This window comes from Festucalex cinctus, chromosome 5, assembly GCF_051991245.1.
Source record: "Festucalex cinctus isolate MCC-2025b chromosome 5, RoL_Fcin_1.0, whole genome shotgun sequence".
NCBI classification, from domain to species: domain Eukaryota; kingdom Metazoa; phylum Chordata; class Actinopteri; order Syngnathiformes; family Syngnathidae; genus Festucalex; species Festucalex cinctus.
The window spans coordinates 25,647,402-25,672,785 of NC_135415.1; the positions used below are offsets into that span (position 1 = coordinate 25,647,402).

General features: G+C 41.9%; 1 protein-coding gene across 1 annotated transcript in view; it reads left to right on the forward strand.

Annotated features, from left to right (window-relative positions):
• setbp1 (SET binding protein 1) overlaps positions 1-25,384 on the forward strand; it is a 44,906-nt gene that overhangs the window by 11,834 nt on the left and 7,688 nt on the right. Inside the window, exons 3-6 of the mRNA XM_077521951.1 lie at positions 20,008-20,423; positions 21,091-23,034; positions 23,117-23,321; positions 23,421-24,474. Of these exons, the coding sequence (XP_077378077.1) occupies positions 20,008-20,423; positions 21,091-23,034; positions 23,117-23,321; positions 23,421-24,474 (3,619 nt within the window). The remainder of the gene's footprint in view (positions 1-20,007; positions 20,424-21,090; positions 23,035-23,116; positions 23,322-23,420; positions 24,475-25,384) is intronic.

Sequence of the window (25,384 nt, forward strand, 5' to 3'; positions counted from 1 at the left end):
CTTGCCCTATCATGGGCTAGATAATAAAAACAAATCCTTGATCATATTATTGACCTTATAATAGTTATTACATAGCAGCCTTACTGCTATTTGCAGAGTATAATTGAATCTTGATTAGTTTTATATTTAATATTATTTACTTTCTATTCTATTTTCGTTATTCTTGGAGTACAATCATGGATTTGCCAGTGGATTTCATTGCCACGTCTTCCACTCCGTTCTATCCTTGTGATAATAATTATGGGGGTCTAGACAATGTCTGATGCTATTAAATTCAGACCAGAAATACAATTTAGTGTTTCTTTCAATTTTTGTATCAATGAATAAGCCGAGGGACATGAACCCTCGCCCGCAGACGTCTGGGCTGCCAAGCCTAATCTGGCACCGGCGGCCCCCATTTGGACTGCTACTGTATGATTGACAGAGGTTGTCATAGTGACAGTGCGGCAGGGGGCGGGGTGGGGGCTTCAAGCTGGTCCCAATTGAGGTTTGAGATTGAGGGAGGGGCTTGTAGGAGGTGGTGGTGTTGATTCAGATCAGTTTCAAGACTTCATCCCTCACACTTTGCCCCCTCCCCCCTTGCTCCTCGACATGCTTTCCCTCCATCCACTCATCACCTGCCAGCCCAAGGGTGTATTACAGGCAGGCTCAGTGGAGAGGAACGGGTTAAGGAGAGATCCCGGGCTGCCTCATGCCCCCCCACCCCACCGCCACCCCCCACACACTTCCATATTCCGTGTGTGTGTGTTGAGGTTAAATACTCTCTTTGTGGTGTGTGTGGCTGTGTGTCAGGAGGGATTGGGGGGGGGCAGGGGGGCTTTGAGGAGGGGCAGCAGATGGACAGCCTCTCGGCTTTCTATTGTATCGTGTCCACGTCCATCCTCCCGCTCTCTCTTTATCCGTCCCTTCTTTCTCCACTTTATCTCCCTTCGTGTCTCCTCTTTTTTTCCAGCGCTCTCTCTTTTTCGTCCTCTTCCCGCTCTCACTGTTGTCTTGTAGCAGATGGCAGCATGGGGCAGCAACAACAGAGCAGAAGCCAGAGTGCGAGCAGGGGATGGAGAGAGAAGAAGGGGGCTTTGGGAAGAGGAGGAGGGGGTCAGGCATATGGAGAGCCTGGTTAAGGGGCCCCTCTCACAGGGAGTGTGCATGTGCGTATGCTAGCACGGTGAATAGAAGAGGGGGAGAGGCGGGATACAATAGATGCACATTAATATAGAGATTTGACTCTAATAGACAGGGAAAGGGAGAAGCGGGAGGATATTCATGTTGAGTGGCTGAATGGCAGAAAAAAAAACATTTCGAGCTGTCAGCGGTGCAGAGTGGAGCATTAGCACGTGTATATTTATTTTTAAAAATTACTTAAAATTACTTGAAGAAACCTTTTCACTAACATTTTCAGGCCAAACCAACAGGTGACCCTAATAAATTTTGCAGAAGCAGTAACTGGTTAAATTATTTAGTTTCTTAAAGGAGAAGTCAGCCCCCCATAAAACTCTTCTTGACAATAATATGTTCTACGCAGCCCCACTAGTCTAAATATGGTATTTTGTTTAATATTTTGTTAGTGGAATATGAGTTAAGCAGCAAAATCCAGCAGTTCTTATCAATATCAGAAGGTGGCCATTTTGCCACTAGCTGTCGAGTGAAAATGACATCAGAGTTGCTCAGGTAACAACCAATCACAGCTCAGCTTCAGAAAACTGGTGAGCTGTGATTGGTCGTTGCCTGAGCAACTGTGATGTCATCTTCAGTTGACAGCAAGTGGCAAAATGGCCGCCCCCTGAGATGGATAAAAACGGCTGGATTTTGGTTCATAACTCATATTCCACAAATGTAATATTAATCAGAATGTCATATTTAGACTAGTGAGGTCACATATAACATTATTGTGAAGAAATGTTTAAGGTTGACTTCATTTTAATGAAAGTAACACGTGTTATCATGTAAGTGGATGATGAAAATATTTTCATAATTCTAATTCAATCATTGTAAATATTAATTAAAAAGATTCTGAATTGTCTTCAAGTGCTATAAGTCAGGTCTTTCATAAATGTAATTTTTTTTTACATTTATGTGATCAATACATTTCAAGAAAATCGTAAGATAAAAAAAATTGCCTTTTTTTTAAGCCTATTATGAATATATGGGAAAAAGAGATATTAAAATAATTCATGGTTTTATGAATCAATATCAGGCTCAAAAAGGAAAAATGATTTGATATTGGTTATTTGATTTTTATTTTTATTTTTATTTTATTTATTTATTTTTTTTCTTCCAAACTCAGCCATAGTAAAATGAGTCCCGGAACCTTGAAATAAGGACTGTTATCACTCCATTACCAATGCCTGGTATCGGTACTTTAGTACTGGCCCATCCCTAATGATTTCTGTGACAAGAACCGGGTCAGGAATCCAAACCCAAGAAACAGAAAAACACCCGATATAGCTCTTTGTCAATTTTCTGAGTATGGCAATGAATTCGTACGATGCTTCAAAATACAATCAGACAATTGAAGGACTGAAAGGTAAGTTGAGGAAAACAAATCCGGACTTCCGTTAAGAGAGGCCGTCTTTAGGAAGCGCCTGATATTTCATGGCGGACATTTATAACGACGCGCAGACGCCCGGTGTCAGGGGACAAACCCACACGCGGGCATAAATGGGATATGATGCTCTTCCCTTCTCTGTCTCCAGCTGACATCACACACATGCTGGACGTCCTCTCACACACGGCTCTTTGTCTGGCCATGCTGTGTGTGTTTTCAAGATGAATGCGTGCGTTCTAACCGATCGGGCTCCCGGGTCAACCACCGCATCAGTCTTCCAGACGCACATGCCCGCACACACGCGCGTCATGTCGAGGCCAGATTGGAGTCGCTATCTGTCCGGTTCTCAGGATGCACCAAATGTGGCTCTAAATCCATTTCACTATCTGGGGAGCGAGATAAGCTAGAGATTTTTTATTTATTTTTTCCCCAGGAGTGCAGCCCAGTCAGTGTGTTGTTGCTGTTCATGTACATTCATGTGTGCGTATCCGTAATGTACGTGTTGATAGACGCGCACTTATCTTGTCCTGACAGCCCCCTCTGCTAGGTGGTCCCCCTGGCTATGTGTTTGGGATTATTATGTGTTCGTCAAGTGCATTCACAAGGAAATGAATGCAGCGCACGGCCAGTGCGAGTGTGCGCGTTAGCCTTTTGATGTCAGCTCTATATCCCTGGCCGAGATGGCGGTTGGTGACCTGAGGGACTTGATGAGCTCATAAAATAGCCGCGCGTGTGCGCGTTTTTTTTTTGTTTTTGTTTTTTTGCACTTTGCTGCGAATCGGCCAGCAACTGGCGAGTGATTTATGAATGTTTATGCTCATGAAATGATCGCCTCTACGCGCGTTCGTATTTTTTTTGGTGTCTGGTGTCATCGTGGAGAATATGGCCGACCTTTTTATTGTGTCAGATTGGACTGTTTTAGAAAGCTGGGAATGTTTAAAGGGGCGTTTCTTGACGCTCGGAAGGGGGAAGGGATGCATGCGTCGTGTGTGTGTGCGCACAAGCTGGGGAGGGGTAAGTGATTTAGCACCGCTGAAACACCAGCTGTCCATCTGTGCCTGACCCTCATACACACAACTTGAAACGCACGCGCACACACACCTCATGTCTAACCTCTGATCTGCTTTTTGGCCGACTCTCAGGCCCGAAGAAGCGTCCAGACAAAACACATTCTGTTCACCAGTCTCTCCCACAGTCTTCGTGAAGCTAAGCAAGCTAATCAGCTCTGTTGTGATCTTGCTGCTGCGGGTTTACACGAATGACTCGGCAAGGTCACACGCACACACATCGGGAAGACACAAAGGAATGCTGAAGACGAGATGAACTTTGACCCGAATGGACGTTGAAAAGTCGAGGTGATAGCTGGATTCCGCATTTGTGAATGCGTGTGAGCGGGCGCTGAATTGTTTGTTTGTGCGAGTGGGTCAGGGTTGAGACAACTGGAGTCTGGCCTTTTGCTTTCTTTCCCTCGGGGTTGGATTTGCTTTTTGCGCGTGTGCTCGTGTGTGTGTGTGTGTGTGTGTGCGCTGACCATTTGGTTGGGGCTGTAGCTAATTTCTCAATCAGACATGTATCCTTGAGGTCAAGCCTCATTCATTCGCCATTGTGTCCAGTCCCGGCAGGTCGTTGTTGGTAGATGCATCATAAGCAGTCTAGCTCAATCTTCATTCTAATGAAGAGTTGACCAATATGCAAAAAATAAATGGCAACAACTTCAGTGAATATAAGCAATTTTAGGGTAAAAATGGGAAAGTTTTAACACTTTGCTTAGTCAGCGTCTCATTACGCAACCATGCATGTGTGCATATTGTGGCCGAGCGTATTTAGTGGTTTGGAGAGACAGGCCATTAAGGATTTAGACGGGTATGGGTGAGGGTTGATGGAGTCAGGTGCAGTATTGACTTTCACTATGTCTCACTTGAAACGTAAGTGTGTTTGTCAGTGAAATCTGATGGCCGCATCAGCTGCCTGGGACGTGCCTGTCAGAAGGTGTGTGTATGTAGTGGATGTAATGTGTAATGTGAAACCATGAGAATACAGTGGCAATGTGTCGGCCAAAGCAATCTTGGTAACATTATACGGCCCATCTGCGGTCAATACATTAGATGATGTTGAATCAAAAGCCCCATTGACTTAAGTTGAAGTTGCTAAATATGGTTCCTTGCCCTCTAAAACGTTGCTTGTAAGCAGATAGATAGATAGATAGATAGATAGAGTTGCGTTTTTGCTCTCCAAAACACTCTCCTGTAAACAAGCATCCAGAATCAGTTTTTAATCATTTTCCATTGAAAATGAATAAATGGTCGCTCAGAGAGTCCCAAATCCCTTCACATAATTACAGTTTTCATTTTACGTCAAGTGAAAATAAATGCTGTATGTCTACTAAATGTGACAGAGTACAGAGAAGGGTGTTATTAACAACACTGCCTAATTTGAATGATCACCAAGTTCATAAATTGAGGCTTCAAGTCAAGCACTTCTCTCGTCCCTCAAACAGACTGTGTCTGTCCAATGCCCCACTAACTGTCAATCAAATCCCCCTGATGCAACCTAGAAAAATGCATGATAATTTGTCTAGCATTTTCTTCCAACCAAATGTTTGAGCTGTGAAAATATGTCTTCTTAAAGCCCCTGGTGGCTGGAATATATTCCATATTCCACCAGGTCGTACTGGGGCTTTTGCACACCATGACAATGAGGCATTCTAAATTGGCCGGGCCAGCCCGAAGCTCCAATACACATGCTGGCTGTCAAGTTGCACTAATTAAAAAAAAAAAAAAAAAAAACTCCCCCTCCTCACTATGGTAACTTTTTCTGCTGGATGTGTGCGCAATTACGGCTGACAATGATGTGCACCAAAGCGGCCACACCAAAGGACTGTCTGAAGGGAATATATTTGGGGTGTAGACATAACTAGCTAGCTAGCTAACATTGCTCTTGCGCCGCATAACAGCTGAGGTAAACAAAGGCGCTCAAGTTCTTTATAAAACAGGGGAGGAAATGATACAGGTGTTTTAGCCTTACACCAAAACATAAGGAAAAGCGAAATCGTCAAAACAGTTTTGCCTCCCCATTTGAGTACTACACAGTTTTTAGTCTTTGCACGTGAACAGCAATTATCATGAAAAAAGTATAATGTATTTAGAAGCAAAATTCTGAATTCACTATACAAGGCCTTTAAGTTGCCAAACAGGGTTTCTTGTCTTATAAAGTGAAAGTGATAATTGCTACTCTTATAATAGATTTCAGTCTATTCAATCTATTAGATTTAGTAGAAGCTATTTACAGTACTGTAGTCAGAGATAGAAAGACAGATGTTAGTTGCATACTCTCTAAACTGTTCTCCTTGTAAACAAGCTGTTTAAACTGCAGATTTAATCAAATTATTATTTAAAAATGTCTCAGTTCTTCAGAGAGAGAGAGAGAGAGAGAGAGAGAGAGAGATTCTCCAATCGCATTACAGATTAGATTTTTAAGTTATATTCACTGGTTAATTGACTATGAATTCATACCCCGTGTCAAATGTCCATCACTGATGCATGCATCAGTCACTGAAACATTCAGGATTTCTTTTTAAATTCCCCAATCTTGTTCTGTGCTCATGTCTCACACACAGTTCTGCGGAACCCCATTCAATGGGCCCCGTATAATCCTTCTAAACAAAAACACAAGGTATCTGACAGTATATGACCGAACAAGTAGAATTTATATTTATGAGTCAATTCTCCCTCTCAGTTTCCTGCTGCTTTACTACATGACTTTGTAAAGTAATCCCTCTGTAGTCTCACTGTTTATTTATGCCGGCTGTCTCCGAAGGATGAATTTGGACATGAATAAATGATTGTAATTGTGTCTGTCGGTCCTTCTGTCTGCGTGTTTGTCCCTTGAGGCTGCTCAGACTAAACAAACAGCTGTTTCTATGAGGCAGGGAAGAGCCACCAGAGTCTTCTGTTTAGTGGTCCGTTTCAGCACACGCACACACACATTCACAAATCCCCTGTGCTCCTCATCTTTTACCTGCTTTGCTCTGTTGGGTTTTTTGGCCCCTTGAGTTTTTGGCCCTCTCCATCTCTCTCTCTCTATTTCCCTGGGCTCGCTGTAATACTCGCTTGCTCTCAGACTGAGAGGAATGTCACTCCATGTGACCTCTCACCTACAACAAGGCGGGGAGCCGTTCTAAAAGGCGGGAACGAGGGGGGCAGCTGCAGTCATGTGCCCAGCCCCGGAGGTAAACGTGCACACTGAGCACAGGGCCAGGTCGTTAGCAAAGTGCACATGCTTAAATTCACGAATAAATGCGCAGATGTTGTTGAGATGTGAGTTGAAATGTTCGATGATGCTGTGATCGCTGCTGAGTGTGCGTATGTGTGTGGAGAAGCAAGTGGAGTGCAGCCCCACACAAAGCCGTTTATTGTTTGTGTGAGGGGGCCTGAGGGGAGGCAGGCAGCGTGATTGGTTAAGACTATTGTGTCTCACTTTGCCCATTTTCCCTGTCACAGAGGATGTCATTACATTGGCTCTCGAACCCGCTGCCATTCCCACTGACAAGCCGGGGATCATCTAAGGACTTTTCAGAAGAGGAATTATCCTTGACATAATCAATTACAGCTCTTCTTAATTCAGCACAGCACATCTTGAGCTCTGTCAGTGTAGTTCAGGACATGTAAGCGCCGCATTGACACAGCTATTTGAGTTAAAAAAAGAATATTATAAAACGTTTTGGGTCACTGAAGTGAAACTTCAGACAGAAGGAAATTTAATTTTTCGAAGTTTTTCTTGAGTGCCTACATGTTTACCACAAAAGCTTCGTATGCCGTTCGAAACGTTCAATGAGAGACCTTGTCACCACATTTAAAGAGCTTGAGACAATAACATTTTGCGCCATAGTCGATCAAGAAAATGTGAAGCCCATCAAAAGTCTTACTTCAGATTCTGAATTTTTTTTTTTTTGACAAATGTATGCAATCGAATGTAGCTAATTTCGTGTTTTCGTCAAGGTTCGTAAAAGGTTTCAAAAGATCTTTGAAGTGAAAAATTGTCTGAATATGTTGGAAATGTGTTTGACAAGTGAAAAACTGTCTGTAAACATCTTACAAATCCTGATGAAAACCCTAAATTCGCTACGATCACAAGCATTCACCGCTCAGATCCGTAAAAAGGCCGATGCGGATATTTGTCAAAATGCCAAAAATCGGCACCGTTAATCGGCCCGGCCGATAATCAGTCTATCCCTAATGTATGTATTCCAAATAAAGAAAAAGCTCACATGTAAACACTGAACATTTGTTGATGTTTGCTAACAGTTTGGCCAAGTAGAAATCTGCAACCTCTCAGTGGTCTTGCGGTTGCTGATGTGCCTTTTTCCGCAACTGACTCTCCTCAGGCTTGTGATTTGCTCAAATGGCATTAATGTTAGTGGTTATAGTGCCACTTGTTGCTCTGGCATGCGCTTATAAAAATAGTTTAGTGCCGCTGCAACTGGCTAGTGCGGTCTAAATCTGCTTGTTAGGCCAATGCATGCAATTTATAAAATAGAAAATGGATAACAAAAAGTACTAGTAAGATGCTTTTGCTGTAGGTAAAATAATATACGCGTCTTATGTTTAAAATCATCGTCAAATAGTTTTTTTCTCCAAATGGTCAAATTACACACCGAGATAGAAGTGTCCCGAACAAGACAATGATGCATTGCATGAGAATAAGTAATCACTCAGGTCAGCTTTGCCTTGGAGACCCCAGTTTGTCAGAGAGGAAGTACTTAATCTCGCCACAGCTTCTGTCCTGAATTACCCATCATTCCACACAGGAAGTCATCCCTTAGGATTTAGGGCAGCTCATTGGCTGTTTAATTGTTTCCGTTTGTACAAAAGTCATCTTTGCGTTGCGATCCTGAGTGTCAAATTCTTTTAGTTCACTTCCCCAAACACATGCATTGATTATGCTTCAACAGGAGTGAGTGCTTGTGGCACTGCATGTCTACTTATCCTTCGGGATGAACAAGTGCATGAATAATTCTCTATACTGGATGCCAGCATTGACTATGAAAGAAGCAAATCGCTATCCATTGTTGTGCTATTCACAAACCCCACATGCATTTGCCTGCACGCACGCCATTAAAGCTAATAGCAGGGATTAGATGTATACTTTGTGTAGCATGTAAATGTGTGTGTGATTACAGCGCACGTGTCAACCTCCAGTTGGGCCTTAATGACATGCTGCACTTCTGCCAATCACAGGCTTTTCTTCTGATTGACTCGTTTCAGTGTGACAAGAAGACTCGGGCGCTTTGTTTCTATGTTTAGGAGCCCTTCAATCTGCAGTATTACTGCTGAAAATGTGGGAGGGAATATTTTAATCGCGGACCCACCGCTGTGCATTAAATCTGGCTTCGGATTTGCAGCGAGCTCAGGGACAAATTTACTCAAGATTCAATGGTGAAATAAGGAAAACAGGAAAGGCGGCATGCGTGATGAAGCCGTATTTACAAAAATATGGGGTAAACTATGGAAGTGTGGAACTGCCAATGTGGAGTAAACATTTTTGACTGGCAAATACATTCAGATGTATTTACAAATACATATTATCAAATATGTTTGAACATATTTTCAAGTATGTTTAAACATATCTGCAAATACAAACATTTAAAAATTTTCTCCCATAATGCCAAGGGGTATTGACTTCCGCATGCACATATCTAGTGGCATTACATGAAAAAAAATCAAATAAAATACGACCGGAAATCATGTAGTAAAGACATAATAAATCATGAAATTTGAAAACAATATTTACTTAATTTTTCAAATGCATTAATGTATGTAGGCCAAATGCTAAACACAAACAAACAAACAAACAAACTTTTATTTACTTGAGCATGTGCAAGTCAATACCCCCTGGCATTATGGGAGAAAATGCAAAGTTTTTAGCATTAGCCTACACGTACGTCCGACGTACTTGCACATTTTTTTTTAAACGTGGAATAAAATGCTACGTTTTTAGCATTTAGCCGACAAGTTTGTTCAAACACTTGTAAATATTTTGTAAGCGTATTATCGGAGAAAATGCTACGTTTCTAGCATTAGCCTACAAGTACGTTCGAACATACTTGCAAAGTTTTTTTAAACGTGGAATAAAATGCTATGTTTTTAGCATTTAGCCTACAAGTTCGTTCAAACACTTGTAAATATTTTTAAGCATATTATGGGAGAAAATGCTACGTTTCTGGCATTTAGCCTACTAGTATATTTGAACGTACTTACGTATTTACAAATATGTTCAAACGTATTTGCCAATCAAAAATGTTTAACTCCACATTGGCAGTTCCACACTTCCGTAGGAAACACCAAAACACATTGCAAGTATTTTCTGCTGCAGGATGAGCACAGCCGCATTGGAAGTTTTTTTTTTAAATCAAGAGCCATTTTCCAAACTTTCCCACCCGACTTTCCCAGAAGATGCTTTTGGCTGGCGCACATGTCACCAGATCGGAGATAGTGAAGCTTTGTCTCGGGGGCAGAGCGCAAAAACATGCGTGCACGCGCATCCACACAATTTTATGGCACTATGCCCTGATCCCAGTGATCTGCTGTGTCCCACCTTGACACCGCCAATCCCTCCCCCTCCCCAAAACCTCTTTTCCTTCTCCTCCCTCTTTCCTCTCCCCTACTGCGGGTCTCCTCGGGCGCATGAATGGAAGTCTTTATTCCCGGGAGAGCTGGTGGGAAGAACGGGAAACACAGGGGTGGGGTGGGGACTGGGGGGGGGGGGGGGGGGGGGGAGTACTGTGAGAGTGACCGTAAGATCAACACGGTGCTACAGCTCTCTCTCTCTCTCTCTCTATCACATTTCTCTCCTTTTCTTTGCATGCCCCCCTCCTGCCCTCCTCCTCCCCCTCTTCTAGCCACTTTTTTTTTTAGTGCTGCGGATACAAAGCTGTGTTAGAATTCATGGTGTTTGTTTGCAGAGGGGCTCTGCATGTGTGTGTGCGTGTGCGTAGCTGTCAGAAACACAGATCACAGAGAAACAGCACTCTGAATGGAGCTTGCGAGAGGTGGGGGGTAGAAGAGGTGGTGGCAGTTCCCACAGGGGAAGAGTGGTCAGGTCCCGAAAGGAGAAAAGCGGGTAAGGAAAGAAGCAATGAGACGAGGGGGTAGGGGTGGTGGTGGTGGGGGGGGGGGCACTGCATGGGAGGAAAATGGATAATATCATGATAAGGTGTCAGAGGCAACAAATTGCAAATGTTGAAGCAAACTCACTTCTTGTTTTTCTGCTGCTTCTTTTCCTCCCTCCCTTACCGCTGCTCTCATTCTTTCACTAACCCCCACCCCTCTCTCTTTTTCTGCCCCCCCCTCTCTCTCTCTCTCACTCTCCCTCTCTCCTCCTCTTTGTGTGTCTGTCTGGACAGCTGCCCAGTTCCATACACAGGGAAAAATGAAACACTCTAACCACCGGGCATGCTGCCAAATAAAGGGCTGCGAAAAACTATTTGAAGGGCAGCATGTTTGTGTGTCTGTGTGTGTGTGTGTGTGTGGCTCGCCCCTGTGTATACGTGTGCAATATGTGTGTGCCTCGTCGTGAGATCTGGGTGTGCCCGTGTACTAGGGTGTTCTTTCCCAGTATACACTAGTGCAGCAAGGGTTGCTGCTCCGTGTGAGGGAAAAGTTGTGAGTTTATTCTGGAGTGGAAAGGCTGTCACATAACAAAATGGAGGCAATTGTTGGGGGGTGGGGGGCTTTCATTTTGAACATCCCTAGCTGCGTTTACCTGCTGTGTTTCCTTCACATTTGTCAAGAGACTATGTGCTGACTCAAGCGACTCATCGCCTCTCACTCTCGGGTGATTGCAGCTCTTAGTCACTTATTATCCATGACCTCCTCCACTGCGCTCTGATGGTTACATCACCAGTGGGAGGGAATATGAACACTTCCATATATCTGCCTTTACCATTTGGGTGGTAAAGCGCCTCTGCGAGACCAGCGCATGTTATTGCAGAGGAAGACGTGCGAGGAAAAAGGTTGTTGACCGAGCTGAGGAGGATGACCTTTAACCCCCTCAGCACAGGGCCGAAAGCCTCCAAGGGAGAGTGTGTGTAATGCAAGATCACATCAAATAGGCTTGTTTTAGGTGCGGCCTGAGCAGTATAGTAAATGCATATTAGGTCAAGCTGGCAGAGAATGAGCAGTGTGGAAGTGGTTGAAACCTCCCACTAGTCATGCCTGCAATTTGCTGTGCGGTGGTCTAAATCGCTGCCCCCTGCTGCAGGTCAGAGGTATCGCAGTTTACCTCACAAGGCACATTTCAAAACAAGAGCGTGCTGAGAGGGCAGACCTCTGCCAAGGCTTGAACACAATAAATGAATGACCCCGATCTTGGACCTTAAAAGATGAAAGGAGGATTCAAAGGAACAAAAAGTGCAAAGAACCGACACAAGGATGAGAGACATCCTCTTGGCTTGACATCACTCTACTTGCTGTAGGACTACGTTCACTTTTCCAAGATACTGTTTCTAATATGCGGATGATGTAAACCACTGCTGGCTGCTGATTGCTAATTCACACATATGAATATTAGCTACTCTGTCGCTGTGCCTTATTGCTGATTGCCACATTATTGTAAAAAAACAAAACAAAACAAAAAACAAAAACAAAAAAAAAACTCAAAAAACAATATTGTTACCGAAAAAGAAAAAAAAAGAAAATGCTTTTTAAAAACGAAAACTAACTGAAACAAAATTTTATAATTACAAAACTAACTAAAACTAACTATAATTATAGCAATCATGTCCTTTGTTTTAGTCTTTGGTAATTAATGCAAGAGCCTTTGGGGATGATTTTAAATTGTGATTTTTAGTAGATTTATTTTTATATAAACCGGAATAATGACGTTTGAAAATATGTCACACAGAAGTGATATTATCTGGCAGCAGCAAATAGAAAAGAACCAAAAGATGACGTCGCTCCCATGGTGTTTTTTAAATATTGTGCACAAATAATACACATTAAAAAAAATAAAAAAAATAATACTAATACTAATACTGAAACTAACACACAAACTAAAACTAAGCATTTTGTACAGAACTAAACTAATAAAAACTAACAGAACCACCCTAAAAACTAATAAAAACTAACTCAAATGAAAAATTGGCAATAAAAAGCAACATCAGTTAACAACATGAAACCCCAGCTCTTCATGAGGGTCAGGGAACGAGCCCTGCTGCTAACTGACACCCCAAAACATTTATTTGATCTCGTAAAATGAAAGCAAAGCACTATATTTATGTTCTAAATGAAACTCCACAACTCACTCAGTACAATGTATTTCCAAGGTGCCACAATATGATGGCAAAGCACTATTTTGGTCTAAATGAAACTCCTCAACTCATTTCAACATAATTTCCTTGACACCAAGATGTCTAAAGTACCGAAGTAACACTTTTATTTCTTTACCCTGAGCACAAACATATCATATAAGTGAGTCTTTCAGTGAATAACGAAGGTTCGCTGCCCTCTAAAATTTCTGAATTGATGAATTCCCGAATGCCGAACCATCTGAAGCTTCACCGTACTTTAGCAGCGGATACAACCACATTCGATCTGCAGAACCTTCCGAACAAGTCAACACTGTGACATTACAGCTTGGCTTGCAATACACTGACATTTCAATTCATTTCATCATTTCACATACACGGTAGTGGATTGCTCACATGGCAACAGCCCTCGCAGCCGCCAGACTCATAAGACTATTCATAGTTATTTGTGTGACTATGAGAGTGTGTTTTCTCTGGAAATGAATCATGGATTGTTTGTGGCATAGAGGAAAGGGTAGAGGCGAGGAAGCTGCGAACAAAAAGCTGAACTGGTGCCAATAAATCTACCTCAACTGGAAAAAAAAAAAAAGGGGGGGGGTGTTTTCTTCTTGTATTTTTCTCTCCTCTCACTGGTAAGAACAAGATCTATGCGTGTTGTCTTTATTATCGGTCTGTGGCCACTTTGCGGTTAGTGGGGAGAATCCATTTTGTTAGTATGTTTATGTTTGTGTGTGTGTGTGTGCACGTGCTCGTATCTTTTTAACCAAGGCCATGATCTTATTGCCTGTCTGTATCTCTTGGCCTAACCTGCAGCAGTAAGTAAAATGAGACTGTGGGTGGAGATCAGAAGATGCTTGACCCCTAGTAGGGCTGAGAGATATGGCCAAAAAATACAATCTCAATTTATTTTCTGTCATTCTGGACGATTACGATTTTAATCAAAAGTTTCAAAAAACAAAAAAAACATTTAAACAAGGTTTGATTTATTCAAAAATAAATTTTGTGCAAGAAAATAACGTACACTGATTTTGAATCAGTTTTAATGTAAATTTAACATACATAGCTTTTGTAAAAAAAAAAAAAAAAACTACTCATATCTTTTGCATAACTTACATGCCACATAGTTTGTGCAAAAAAAGCTACTCACAGATTTTGCTCAACTTAAATGCCATACATAGCTTATAGGGATGCACGATAAATATCGATGGCCAATATTTATCGGCAATTATCGACCAATTTGACGCCATACAGATAAACCAGATAATAATGAAATCCAGCAATAATTATAGACATGCCACATTGGTCCATCAGTTGTGGTTGTGGCTCATATGAATAAAATTCAGCTTCATGTTGCTTTACATACATTGAAACATTGTGCAAAGTTTATACAATGTTTCAATGTATTGTTAGTAGGGGTGTTAAAAAAAATCGATTCGGCGATATATCGCGATACTACATCGCGCGATTCTCGAATCGATTCAATCGATTATTTTTTTTTTTTTTTTTAAGAGCTCAGAATTGTTCATTCGGTAGTCTTACCGATTCAACGTCTTATCATCATTGCCTTTTTTTTTTTTTTTTTTTTTTGTGTGTGTGTGAATCGATTCTTAAACTTCCATTTTTAATGGAAAAATATTCAACAAAACGTCTGACTTCGGGTTAGGATTCACACCTTGAGCATGGAAGAATGTTATATGAACGGAACATTAAGCCTTAATATTTTATTTGAATGCTGTTCAAACATGAAACAGATGTACAACCTCTATAAAACTGAAATTTCAGATAAATAAATAATACATTTTCATATAAATCTTACACTCTACAAGCTTACTGATTAGTATTTTCTAAATTTGAATGAAAAAAAATCGCAACAATCGACTTATAAATTCGTATCGGGATTAATCGCTATCGAATCGAATCGTGACCTGTGAATCGTGATACGAATCGAATCGTCAGGTACTAGGCAATTCACACCCCTAATTGTTAGACTTATAGTAGGACTTGAAAGTATATTTTTATTCAAGTTAATTTTGCAAACAATTATTGGCTTACTTATCGGTTATCGACATCGGCACTTCTAAATTATTGGTTTATCGGTTGAAAATAGCATTATCGTGCATCCCTAATAGCTTATGCAACCAAAAAAGCTACTTATAGCTTTTGCATAACTTAGATGCCACATAGCTTGTGCAAAAAAAAGCTACTCATAGTTTGTGCGCAACTTAAATGTCGCATACATAGCTTGTGTGGAAAAAAAGCTTCTCAGCTTTTGTTCAACTTAAATGCCACATACATAGATTGTGCAAAAAATAAAAAAGCTGCTCAGCTTTTGTTCAACTTAAATGCCAAATAGCTTGTGCAAAAAAAAAAGCTACTCATAGCTTTTGGACAACTTAAATGTCACATATATATAGCTTGTGTCAAAAAAAAAAAAGGTATTCATAGCTTTTGTATAACTTAAATGCCACAAGTAGTTCTAACATTAGTAAACAAGTATTGTAAACCACACATTCAGTATTCTACCACTCACAATAACATTTGTATAATAGAACTTCAAGATCAACAGCTTATAATAATCATTGTAATTAAACTCTTAAATTCCTTGGAAGAAAACTAGCCTGTCAACTGACTCTGGCAAAAGACAAGCTCAAATTCTTTCAGATGCCTTTGGCGCAAGTGCTGGAAGAGGTTAGTTGTGCAGCTACTCTTCGTTTTAACAGCTGTTCGGCAAACCTTGCACACGCTTGTGGTTTGCTCTACGTCGCTCGTGTAAAAGCCGAACCAGTTCCATATAATAGACCTAACACGAGTCCCTTTTGTTGGTATCAAGTCTTCGTCTTCTGCAGCAGACATAATGTGCGCGATTAGGCAGCATAGCATTTGGACGAAGTAGCAAACAGGCGGTGATGTGTGAACTTCCCGCACGACTGTTGCGGGGTCCCGTGCGCCTTCCGATGACGTCACATACCGCAGCTTCGCTATAGTAGCGTGATGTCATCAGCAAGCGCGCCAGCCACCAAACAAAGGACCCCAAAACAACGAGCGTAAGTAGATGCAAGTCGCTCAAGGGAGAGGATGTGTTTTTATTTAAGCGCCTCGATTTCACGATTTAGGTAATTTTCACATCGTGGTACTTTAAATGGACAAATTAATCAAATTAATTCGATTTATCACCCAGCCCTAACCTAACCTAACCTAACGTCAACACTCCCATCCAAAAGTATTAAAACCGTGAGGCCGATTCTATATTTTTGCTGTAGACTGAACATGACCTGAAAAGATGAATATGATGTAAGAGATCAACATTTTATTACCATTTTGTGTGAAACGTACAATTACTTCAACATGTACCTAACATTACAACCAGAATACTGTCTGTGAAAAGCAGTCATGTGAAAGAGAGTATGGAAAATCAATTAGCACCATTAGACAAACATTGCCCATAGCCAATACAAGCATTTGGAATGTCCTGAAGGATAACGAAATCTACTGTTTTCCCAAGTAACAGCCATCAAATTACCAGATCAAGGAAAACAGCAGCAGCTGATGTCAGAAGTGGTGTGAAAAAACTGCGAAGAAGTCTAAAAACAACTGTTAGTAACTTCAGCAACAACCTCCAGAGAGCAGGAGTCAAACTATCAAAAGCTCCTCTTTGGAGAGGCTTGAAAAGCAGTACAGAGGCTACAGCAGAAGATGCAAACTTCTCATTAGCAGGCATAAGAAGGCCGGGCTGGAATTTACTGAAAATACAGCAATGAGCCTAAAAAGGATTCTGGGACAACATTTTATGAAAAGATGAGATAAAGATGACCATGTTTGGAAACAGAAATATGATAGGATCAGCTTTGACCCTCCACATACAAGTTCATTTTTGAAAAGCAGACAAGACTCGAAATAATGTTATGGTTGGGCTTGCTTGGGACCAACGTTATTATAATTAATGAAAACAAACAAAACAACTGGAACTTAAATTTTTGGGCGGGATGGGGGTGGGGTGGGGGGGTGACATAAGACATGATGGCAGCAGCAACAAAAAAGTATCAACAACAAAAATCAAAGCAATTGGCCTCATGCTCCAATACTTGAATTCGATTTGGACTCCGCGTCAGTGTACTTGCACGCGGGCATCCAGTTGCACCACAAGCGGAATGCGTATGTGCGCCCAAACACTCTTTGGGATTATTAATCATTCATGCTGCTCAGCGTTTGTGTGAGTGTGTGTTCCCAAGCTTGCATGTTGTGTTAATCGGGTTTCTCATGCTCATGCGAACGAGCCATAATAAACAACATCAAGCATGCAAGGACAAACCGAGTGTCACTGCCTGACAGGGAGAGAGAAATGAGGGTAAAAACCAGACATTGGCAAGCTCAAATAAAGAAAATAAGCACTTTCTCTTCGAGTAAGTACTTTGTGATGACTATATTATATATTCAGGGCTGGCTGTATGTGCATATCTGTCTGCGAGGAGCTAATTATCTGGCGAGATGCTGAACCATCTTGATTAAAATTGGTGCCCTGGCTGTGCACATTTACATGTTTGTAAGCGATCGCGCAAAGGAAGCAGTAAACGTGTTGACAGTGTGTGTGTGTATCCACGGTACGCGTGCGCTTGCGTGCCAATGTGTACATGCTGAGAGGCTCGCCTGTGGTTAGGTTACATCTCCCTGCAGCGCAGCAGAGCAGTGTTTGGTTGCGTCATACTGAGTCTGTTAATAACAGGCTAAACCACAAAGGCCGTCCGCTGCTCCATTTCTTATCTTCCAGCAGACGTTGATTATGCGGCCATGACACGTTAAGCAGTGTTTTGTTGTATAACGCAGCATGTCAAGCCTTTTCGTTCCCAGTTTGAAGTGGTTGAAGGTAAACTAGATGTGGATTTAAAGCGGGTTGAAATTTGTCAAGTTGAGCGCCTTCTCGGTCGGCATCATTTTCAAAACATTTTTCACTTTGGAAATAAGCTGATCTAGGGTCAACCGTATCTGACCGAGGCCTCTTTCGTTGATATGTGGATATAAATCGGATATGTGAACGCTCATCTGTAGGAGGACCAAAACTGCCAAAATTCAAAATAAATCGACGTTTTTCCACCGCTGGAACTTTTAGTCATTTATTTATTTATTTAGTCATTTATTTATTTTGAATTTTGGCAGTTTTTGCCTCCATATGTCTGTACATCATCAAAAGGCAAAATATGTGTTTTGTGCGGGTGGGGGAGAGTGCTTGATGGTTCAACATTATCTTTAGTATAGACGATTGATAATGATTTTTGGTGAAATATTTCCACACACTTATAACTTTAAGCGTTTAAATATTGGAGTACAGTATAGTCGACTACTCAGTTCAACACCTAAACTGGATTCTTCATTCAGGCAAAGAGGCATACAGAAGGATTCCCCACACGAAACAGATAAAGCATTTCCATCCACGGTTCGGAGCGGCTCTTCTAATTTACTAATCCTCTTCCTTATTACAAGGATCATTACTGCTAAAGGACATCGAGGAGAAGCTAAACTTGCATCAGAGAACCAAGAAACCCATTTAAGTTAACTAAGCACGCATACTGCAAATGTCTGTAATATAGAAAAGGTGCCATTTTGTGAATACAAACTTTATTATATCATAAAATAAATATTTTCTTTTATAATTTACCTTTTTAGTCAGTATTACACACACAAACAAGAGCCAAAAACAAAAACACAAAAAATTTAAAAAAAAAAAAGTATACCCAAATGAAAAAATAAAACAAGTAAAAAAATAAATAAATAAATAAAAAAAAAGAATTAAGTAGAGGAGAATTTGATTATTGAATCCAGATTACGTTTGTAGAGTCTATGTAAATATATAAATCATTTGTGACGTTTTGTTGAATATTTTTCCATCAAAAATGGATGTTAAAAAAATCGATTCGGCTGCCTTTTGAATCGATTCGAGAATTGCGTGCTGTAGTATCACGATATTTTGCAGAATCGATTTTTTTTTAACACCCCTAGTAGAAACACTTTGTTTTTCTAATGAAAGAATGGAATGCGATCTTTTCTTTTACCCATTGTATATGTAGTAAAAGCACATACTATTCCGTTTGCCTTGAAAGATGAGGTAAAATGCTCGAGATCGGCTCCCACTGTGGGTGTGGCAGTAAAAGAGTAAAAAAAAATGCAGTCACCCGCAACATAAAAACAAAGTTGTTTGCCAATGTATGTGCCGTTTCATTCAAATAATCTTCTAATAAAAATATATTTGAATCTTCAACGGTAATTAAATTACTCTAACAAGTAGGTCATTTTCAGTGTCATCAACACATTCAAAGTGTGTTTGTGATGAATAATTGCCTTCAGCAATGAAGTAAGAGCTCTACAATAAACTCATCATCAAATTAGAAATGAGTTTTTCCTTCTGTGCAGTACAGTATGTTGGGCACATTAGCACAATCGATAAAATGTGCTCTAAACAACGCAGCACTCTATAGAGTGCAGACCTGGTTTGGATCAGCACCAAATTACTCTCCCTTCATAAATACTCCCTGCATATGCCTGAAACTTGTCATTAGGGTTTGTCCACAATTCACCAAGAAATGAAGCCAAATGACTTGAATATCCTGTCTTGCAAAATGAATGAACATGATTCTCAGCTTTAACAAACAGCGATGAAAACGAGACCCCCTCGGTGGAGGGTAGTTTTGGCGAAAATAAAATAACAAAAGGTGTTACGACTGTGCATACTTTGAGTGAAAGGGCAGTCAAGGACACAGCTAAGTTTTACACACTGTGTGCTGTCAGACTTCACCAACCTTCCCCCCCACCCAGCTCTCGCAGCGTGCAACATCCTTGCCACAGGAATTTAATTGCTCTGTAAACAAGCCTTTTGTTTGGTCTGCTCATGCACACAAGCTATATTAAAAGCCTCAGTCCCCAGCCTGTAGTCGTGAAAAAGAAGAATCTCAGAGCACAAGTCAATGACACAATATAACCTGAAAAAAATATGTGAACTGAAATGTCCTTATCATACTGTGGAGCCTAATGTTATGAAGACAGGAAATTGTTATTGTCAAATGGTCACTTATCGTTATCGTATCTTTTCTTTTCCCTTCTACACTCTGTTTTGTGACGTTGTTATAATAAATGCTGCAACCACTCATTGTTTCTTTTCTGTCCTCCACAGACATACGAGCGCCAGTTCAGAATGCCTGAGCAGAAAGAAGGAGGCCTGTTGCAACTACTGGGAGATCCCTCTCCACCCAAACATCAGCCTCGCAACACTCTTCTTCCTGCACCCACTCTCTCCCCTGTCCAACCGTTACAGCACGCCCCCACGCAACAATTCCAGCACGTTCAGCAGCACCAACTCAGCCCAGACTGGATCACGTTCAGAGCACCTTCGGTTTCTCCAGCCAATCCTACAGATTCCGAGCCAGCCGTAGAATTAATGGGAGCCAGTAGGAGTGCAAATTCTCTAATGGATTCAAACGCACCTTTCCCACGAACTGTGACTCTCTCACCTCAGAGGTCTTTGACTCCAGACCTTCACTTGCCAGTTGTTACAGATGCCAGTATTCTCAACCTTACCTCTCTCAGCAGGTATTTGCCTTTATAGTGGTTGTATTTATTCATTAAAAAAAATAATAATAAAATATTTTTATCGAGTTTAAACAGAGCTGCTGCTATCAAATATTTTTGTATTCTGAGATCCTAAAGAAAATTTTTAGTATTCAGATATACAGATTTAGTATTCAGATAAAAAATTAAAATGTAAGTTTTTGCTTGGTTAAAGATCACTTATAAATATAGGAGAGAAAATAACATTTCACTGAATAATGACTGACAAATTGTTTTTCATTTTTAGATCATCAGCATTTTTTTTTACTTAGAAATATTTCCTTCTCTGGAAACACCAAATAAACGGGTACCTTGAGCATTTTATTAATCGAGGTACTCAAATTACTCGAGGACTTGTTTCTCCCTTACGTTTGAACTTGGAATTTACAGTGACATTTCTGTTAAGCGTGATAAAACCAAGTAGACACATAATAGCTTTACTCTAAATGTTTGACTCACACTGTTCAAAAATAATGAGAGCATGGTTAATGCACTGTCATTTTGTTTGCATGACTGTGGTTGATGTCTTGGTGTCATGGTAATCCCATTTTCTGCCATAATCCGATTAATTGTACAGTTTTTGTGATACATAAACCCATATTTCTACAGCAAATTTTCTCATCTAAATTGTTTTGTGTTCTTTATTCAGGGGGAAAGGTTTGCAGGAAGTTAATGAGCAGCTCTTTGGGAACATCAAGAGGAAGTATGGCAGGAAGGACTCCCAGAAGATGCTCTCTAATCCTCACAGTGCTGACTCACTGTGGGGAAGACAGCCCGAAAAAGAAACAGGAAGCCCATCTAATTCAGAGGACAGGCAACGCTACAGACAAGAAGAGACGACTGAGCAGTTTCACGAAGAAAGAGAGCAAAGAAGGAAGGATGAAAGAGAGCGAACAATTACTGGTAGGAGAGGGGATGAAGAGGACAGAGGAATGCCCATGCTGACAGAGGAAGGAAAAGGAAGAAAGAGGCGGAGAAAGCCCTCTTTAGATGAATCCTTCAATATCGAGGAGCAATCCCTACTGCGACAGGACTCTAAAACCACAGAGAAGTACCAGCATAAGCCGCCAGAACCCAAAGTGGCTCATAAGTTGGAGATTCACAAAAATGATTCCAGGCTCACAAGTCAGGGTGAGATCAGTGCAGAGAAGTCAGAGAAAACAGAAAGACTGGACAAAAGTGACAAAAGAGAAAGGGGAGAACGGGTAGACAGGGCAGAAAAGGATGAATCAGTTAGGAGTGGGACTGACCCAGAATCAACTTTTAGTCCGAACAGAATGAAAAAGAACCCAGTGGGTCGTGCCAAGAACAGTATTGATGCACATAAACACAGAGATCTTGCCCTAAACATCGGCAAACCAAACTTCTCCCCAAGTCCCAGACTCCCTAGTCCAAACCCCAGCCCTAGTCCTAAGGGAAGTATGAGTCCGAGCCTAAGCCCCAAACCTAGGCCGAACTTTAGCCCCAGTCCCAGACCGAGGGCAACTCCGAGTCCGAGTCCAAGCCACAGCACCATCTCTACAGTCAGCTCCAGATCAAGCAAGGCTAAGGACAGATGGTCATACCTGAAAGCAAAAAGTCACAACAGGATCACCTCACCCCAGAGAGACAGCTGCAGTAGTCCAATGGTATTTGACCCACCGTCGGCTTTCCCCATAACTCCTTCCAGTCCACTCTATACAAATACTGACAGCCTGACCGTCCACATGCCCATCAAACGAAAACGAGGCCGCCCCAAGAAACAGCCCCTTCTAACTGTCGAAACCATCCATGAGGGGACATCTACTTCACCCCCAAGCCCACTCGCTCAAGAAACCTCTGCCACGCTAAACCGCAGGAGGAAGACTAATCCACCAAACACAATAATTAATACAACATTAGTACAAATGTTGTCAACAACTCCTAGTTCCAAATCCGGTGGTCTGAAAGTAAAACGTGGCAGAAACAATTCAAGGCCAGTAAACAAGGTAAAGCTTGGGAAGATGCAAAGCATCCTAAATGAGATCCTGTCAAGCTCCGGTAAGAACAGCACTCTGAAGTCTCCTTCCGCACCTGTTACCTCTGCTATGAATGCCATGGCATCAACCATTGAAGCTCGGCTGGGAAAACAGATCAACGTCAGCAAGAGAGGAACTATCTACATCGGGAAAAAGAGAGGCCGTAAGCCCCGGGCTGAAACGCAAGGCACTAACCTACCCAAAAGTGTAAAGGACAAGCCCTCCATGACTATCTCCACATCCAGTCTCTATGACAGCTCTGTTTTGACCGCCACCACTTCCTCTCCCAGCTCCAGTGCTCCACCAATGAGAACCAGCCACTCTGATGCCACTATGCCTAGTCTGCAGCCCATCTCAGCCCTGCCCCCTAAACCTTTAGCGAGAGGATTTCTTGCCGGGGGTTGGAAACTGTCACCTCCACGTCTTCTAGCGAATTCACCCTCGCAGCTTTCAGAAGGCGCGTCACTGAAGGAGGTCACCTTGTCTCCCATCAGTGAGTCACACAGTGAGGAGACAATTCCCAGTGACAGCGGGATTGGGACTGACAACAACAGCACTTCGGATCAAACCGAAAAAGGCTCCGCTTCTCGGCGCAGGTGCAGTTTTGTTTTGAGTTTTTGTTTTGAACGTAGCTAACAAGCTCACACTGTTGTTAAATGTTGTGCTCCCTTGTGCCAGGTATTCTTTTGATCTGTGCGGGTTTGAGGCCGCTGAGGCTGCTGCTCTAGAAGCGTCTGCCAGAGGAAACCGAGCTCGAAGTGAACGACAAACTGCTGTGGACAACTTCCTTTCTCAGCAGGAGAAGAAGCAAAAACATAATCGACGTAAGAGGAAGTGTCTTCAGAGCCGGGATCATCTTCACTTTCTGTCTGAACTTGAGGAGGTTGGCCACATATTTTATTTTTGCATTACCTTTACAATTTCAATGCGAGATGCCGTCAAATATGTATTGTCCTAATCCTGTCCAACTCCCCACCACTAGGTTGTGTCAAAGCTCCAGCAGCTGCGAGTGTCTCACAGAAGATATACCTGTTATCCTCAGAATCCTTATCCCTCCATTTTCCGCCTCAACTTTCATCATTACTACCCGGTGACCTATGATCCCTACCCCTGCGACTCCAGTTCGTATATTCGTAGAAGTGCTGATCTGAAGGCCAAAAGGAGACGGGGTCGTCCAGCCAAAGCCAGTGAGCCAATTGCCTCGAAAATACCTTTTGTTCCAGGATATGGCTATCCACTGGCAGGGGGAAATTACTATGCAGCGCCGTATGCCATGCCTTACACTCCCCATCTAAGCTTAGGCTATTTCCCCCCTGCACCTCCGTTCTACCTTCCTCACCACTCCCTTGGTCACGTTCCCCCATCACCCTTCATGAGACCTGCTGTCCCCCCTCCTAAGGCTTTCCACACCAGTGGCCACTCAAAGCTCCAGCAAGGGGTCAAGCATCGCAGCATCATTGGTCAGCATCAGGGACCCTCTGCAAGAGGAGACGGCTTGGGATCCATCGGCAGTAATAGTGCAGGTGGTCTTGGGGGCGTTCGCCTCCATAAGAGGAAACACAAGCACAAACATAAGCACAAAGACGAACCCCTACTTTCCCCGCGAGACCGGCAAGAGTTGGGCGGGCTTTTCAGTGGAGCCAAGGTCAATACACATCGCAACATGCTTAGTGACTCATCCAGTCAAGGCCCTCCAAAGCATCAGGAGAAGCGGACCAATGGTAGAGACTCAAGCCTGGGATCCACTTTAGGGATGTTCGAGTCAGAAAAGCTGTCCTCGCACTCGCTTCCTGACGGCCACTTCCACTTGCGTCAGACCGGACAGCCAATGAACAGCTTCATGAGCAGCTACAGTAGCCAATCACAGCAACAAGAATCTGCTTCCTTCCTCTTCTTGGGGTCACAGGAGAATGAGTGTGGTTCAAGGATTAGGAAGATGAGGCAGACTGTATTTGGAGATCAAGGCCTGATGTCATTGCAAACTGCCAGGCAGGAGCCAGTACAAATGAAAGAGTGCTCCAGTCCCCCTCTCTCTGGTAAGAACCACTTACTGTGCATTAAGATAATGGGAACTTGAGCACTTACATTACATGCTGTGTACTTTAGCGCTTCATCACATCTTCACAGACAAATCTGTAGTCGGGTTCCAATGCCACTTTTTTGGGTTGACTGCATAAAGTTAATGCTAAATTTACTCATACCCTGGGCCAGTTTCTTAATTAGTGTTTTGTTTTGTTTTTGTTTGTTTTTTAGGTGGAGATTTTAAGAATTGTTAAGCGATAGTATAGTAATTAAAAACAAACAATATGAATAACAAATTGTAAAAAAATAAATAAATAGTGACTACCAATGACCAATTATGTCATTTCGACACAACTTTTCAGAATCTTACGTATGTTCCAAACGTCTTCTTAAAGGTCAAGTCATTTTTATATAGCACTTTCAAACAGCCTTATATGTAACCTGTCAATTTAGTCAAAGGGGAGCATCTTTGCCAATATAATTAGTTTCTAATGCATTATTCTGTTCTTTAGCGGTTATAATGCCTTCATTCCCTGCTGGGGCAGCAATTTATCTATTTTAATGACTATGGAAGCAAAATATAACTTGATTTAAAAGTATTGAAAGAGGTGTTATCGTCCAGAATTACCACGACCAAACTAAATGTGCATATTTAATTTTTTTTTTGCACACTCCAAATTCTCCAAATCTTTTGAGCACATCTGGCTTGGGATAGAGAGAACGTAATGCATGGATGGAGACAACTATAATTCACCAATCTCTCCTTCTACAGCCCCCCCCTTACCCCCCCTTCCTTTGCTCCTGCCAATGCCTTTGCCAGAGATATATTATTCACACAGTGTGATTTATTTTCTACAGACACGCCGTAAAAAGCCCTTGCCTGTGTTAAAAGAGCTGGCTGGCAGCCAGGGGTTTAATGACTGG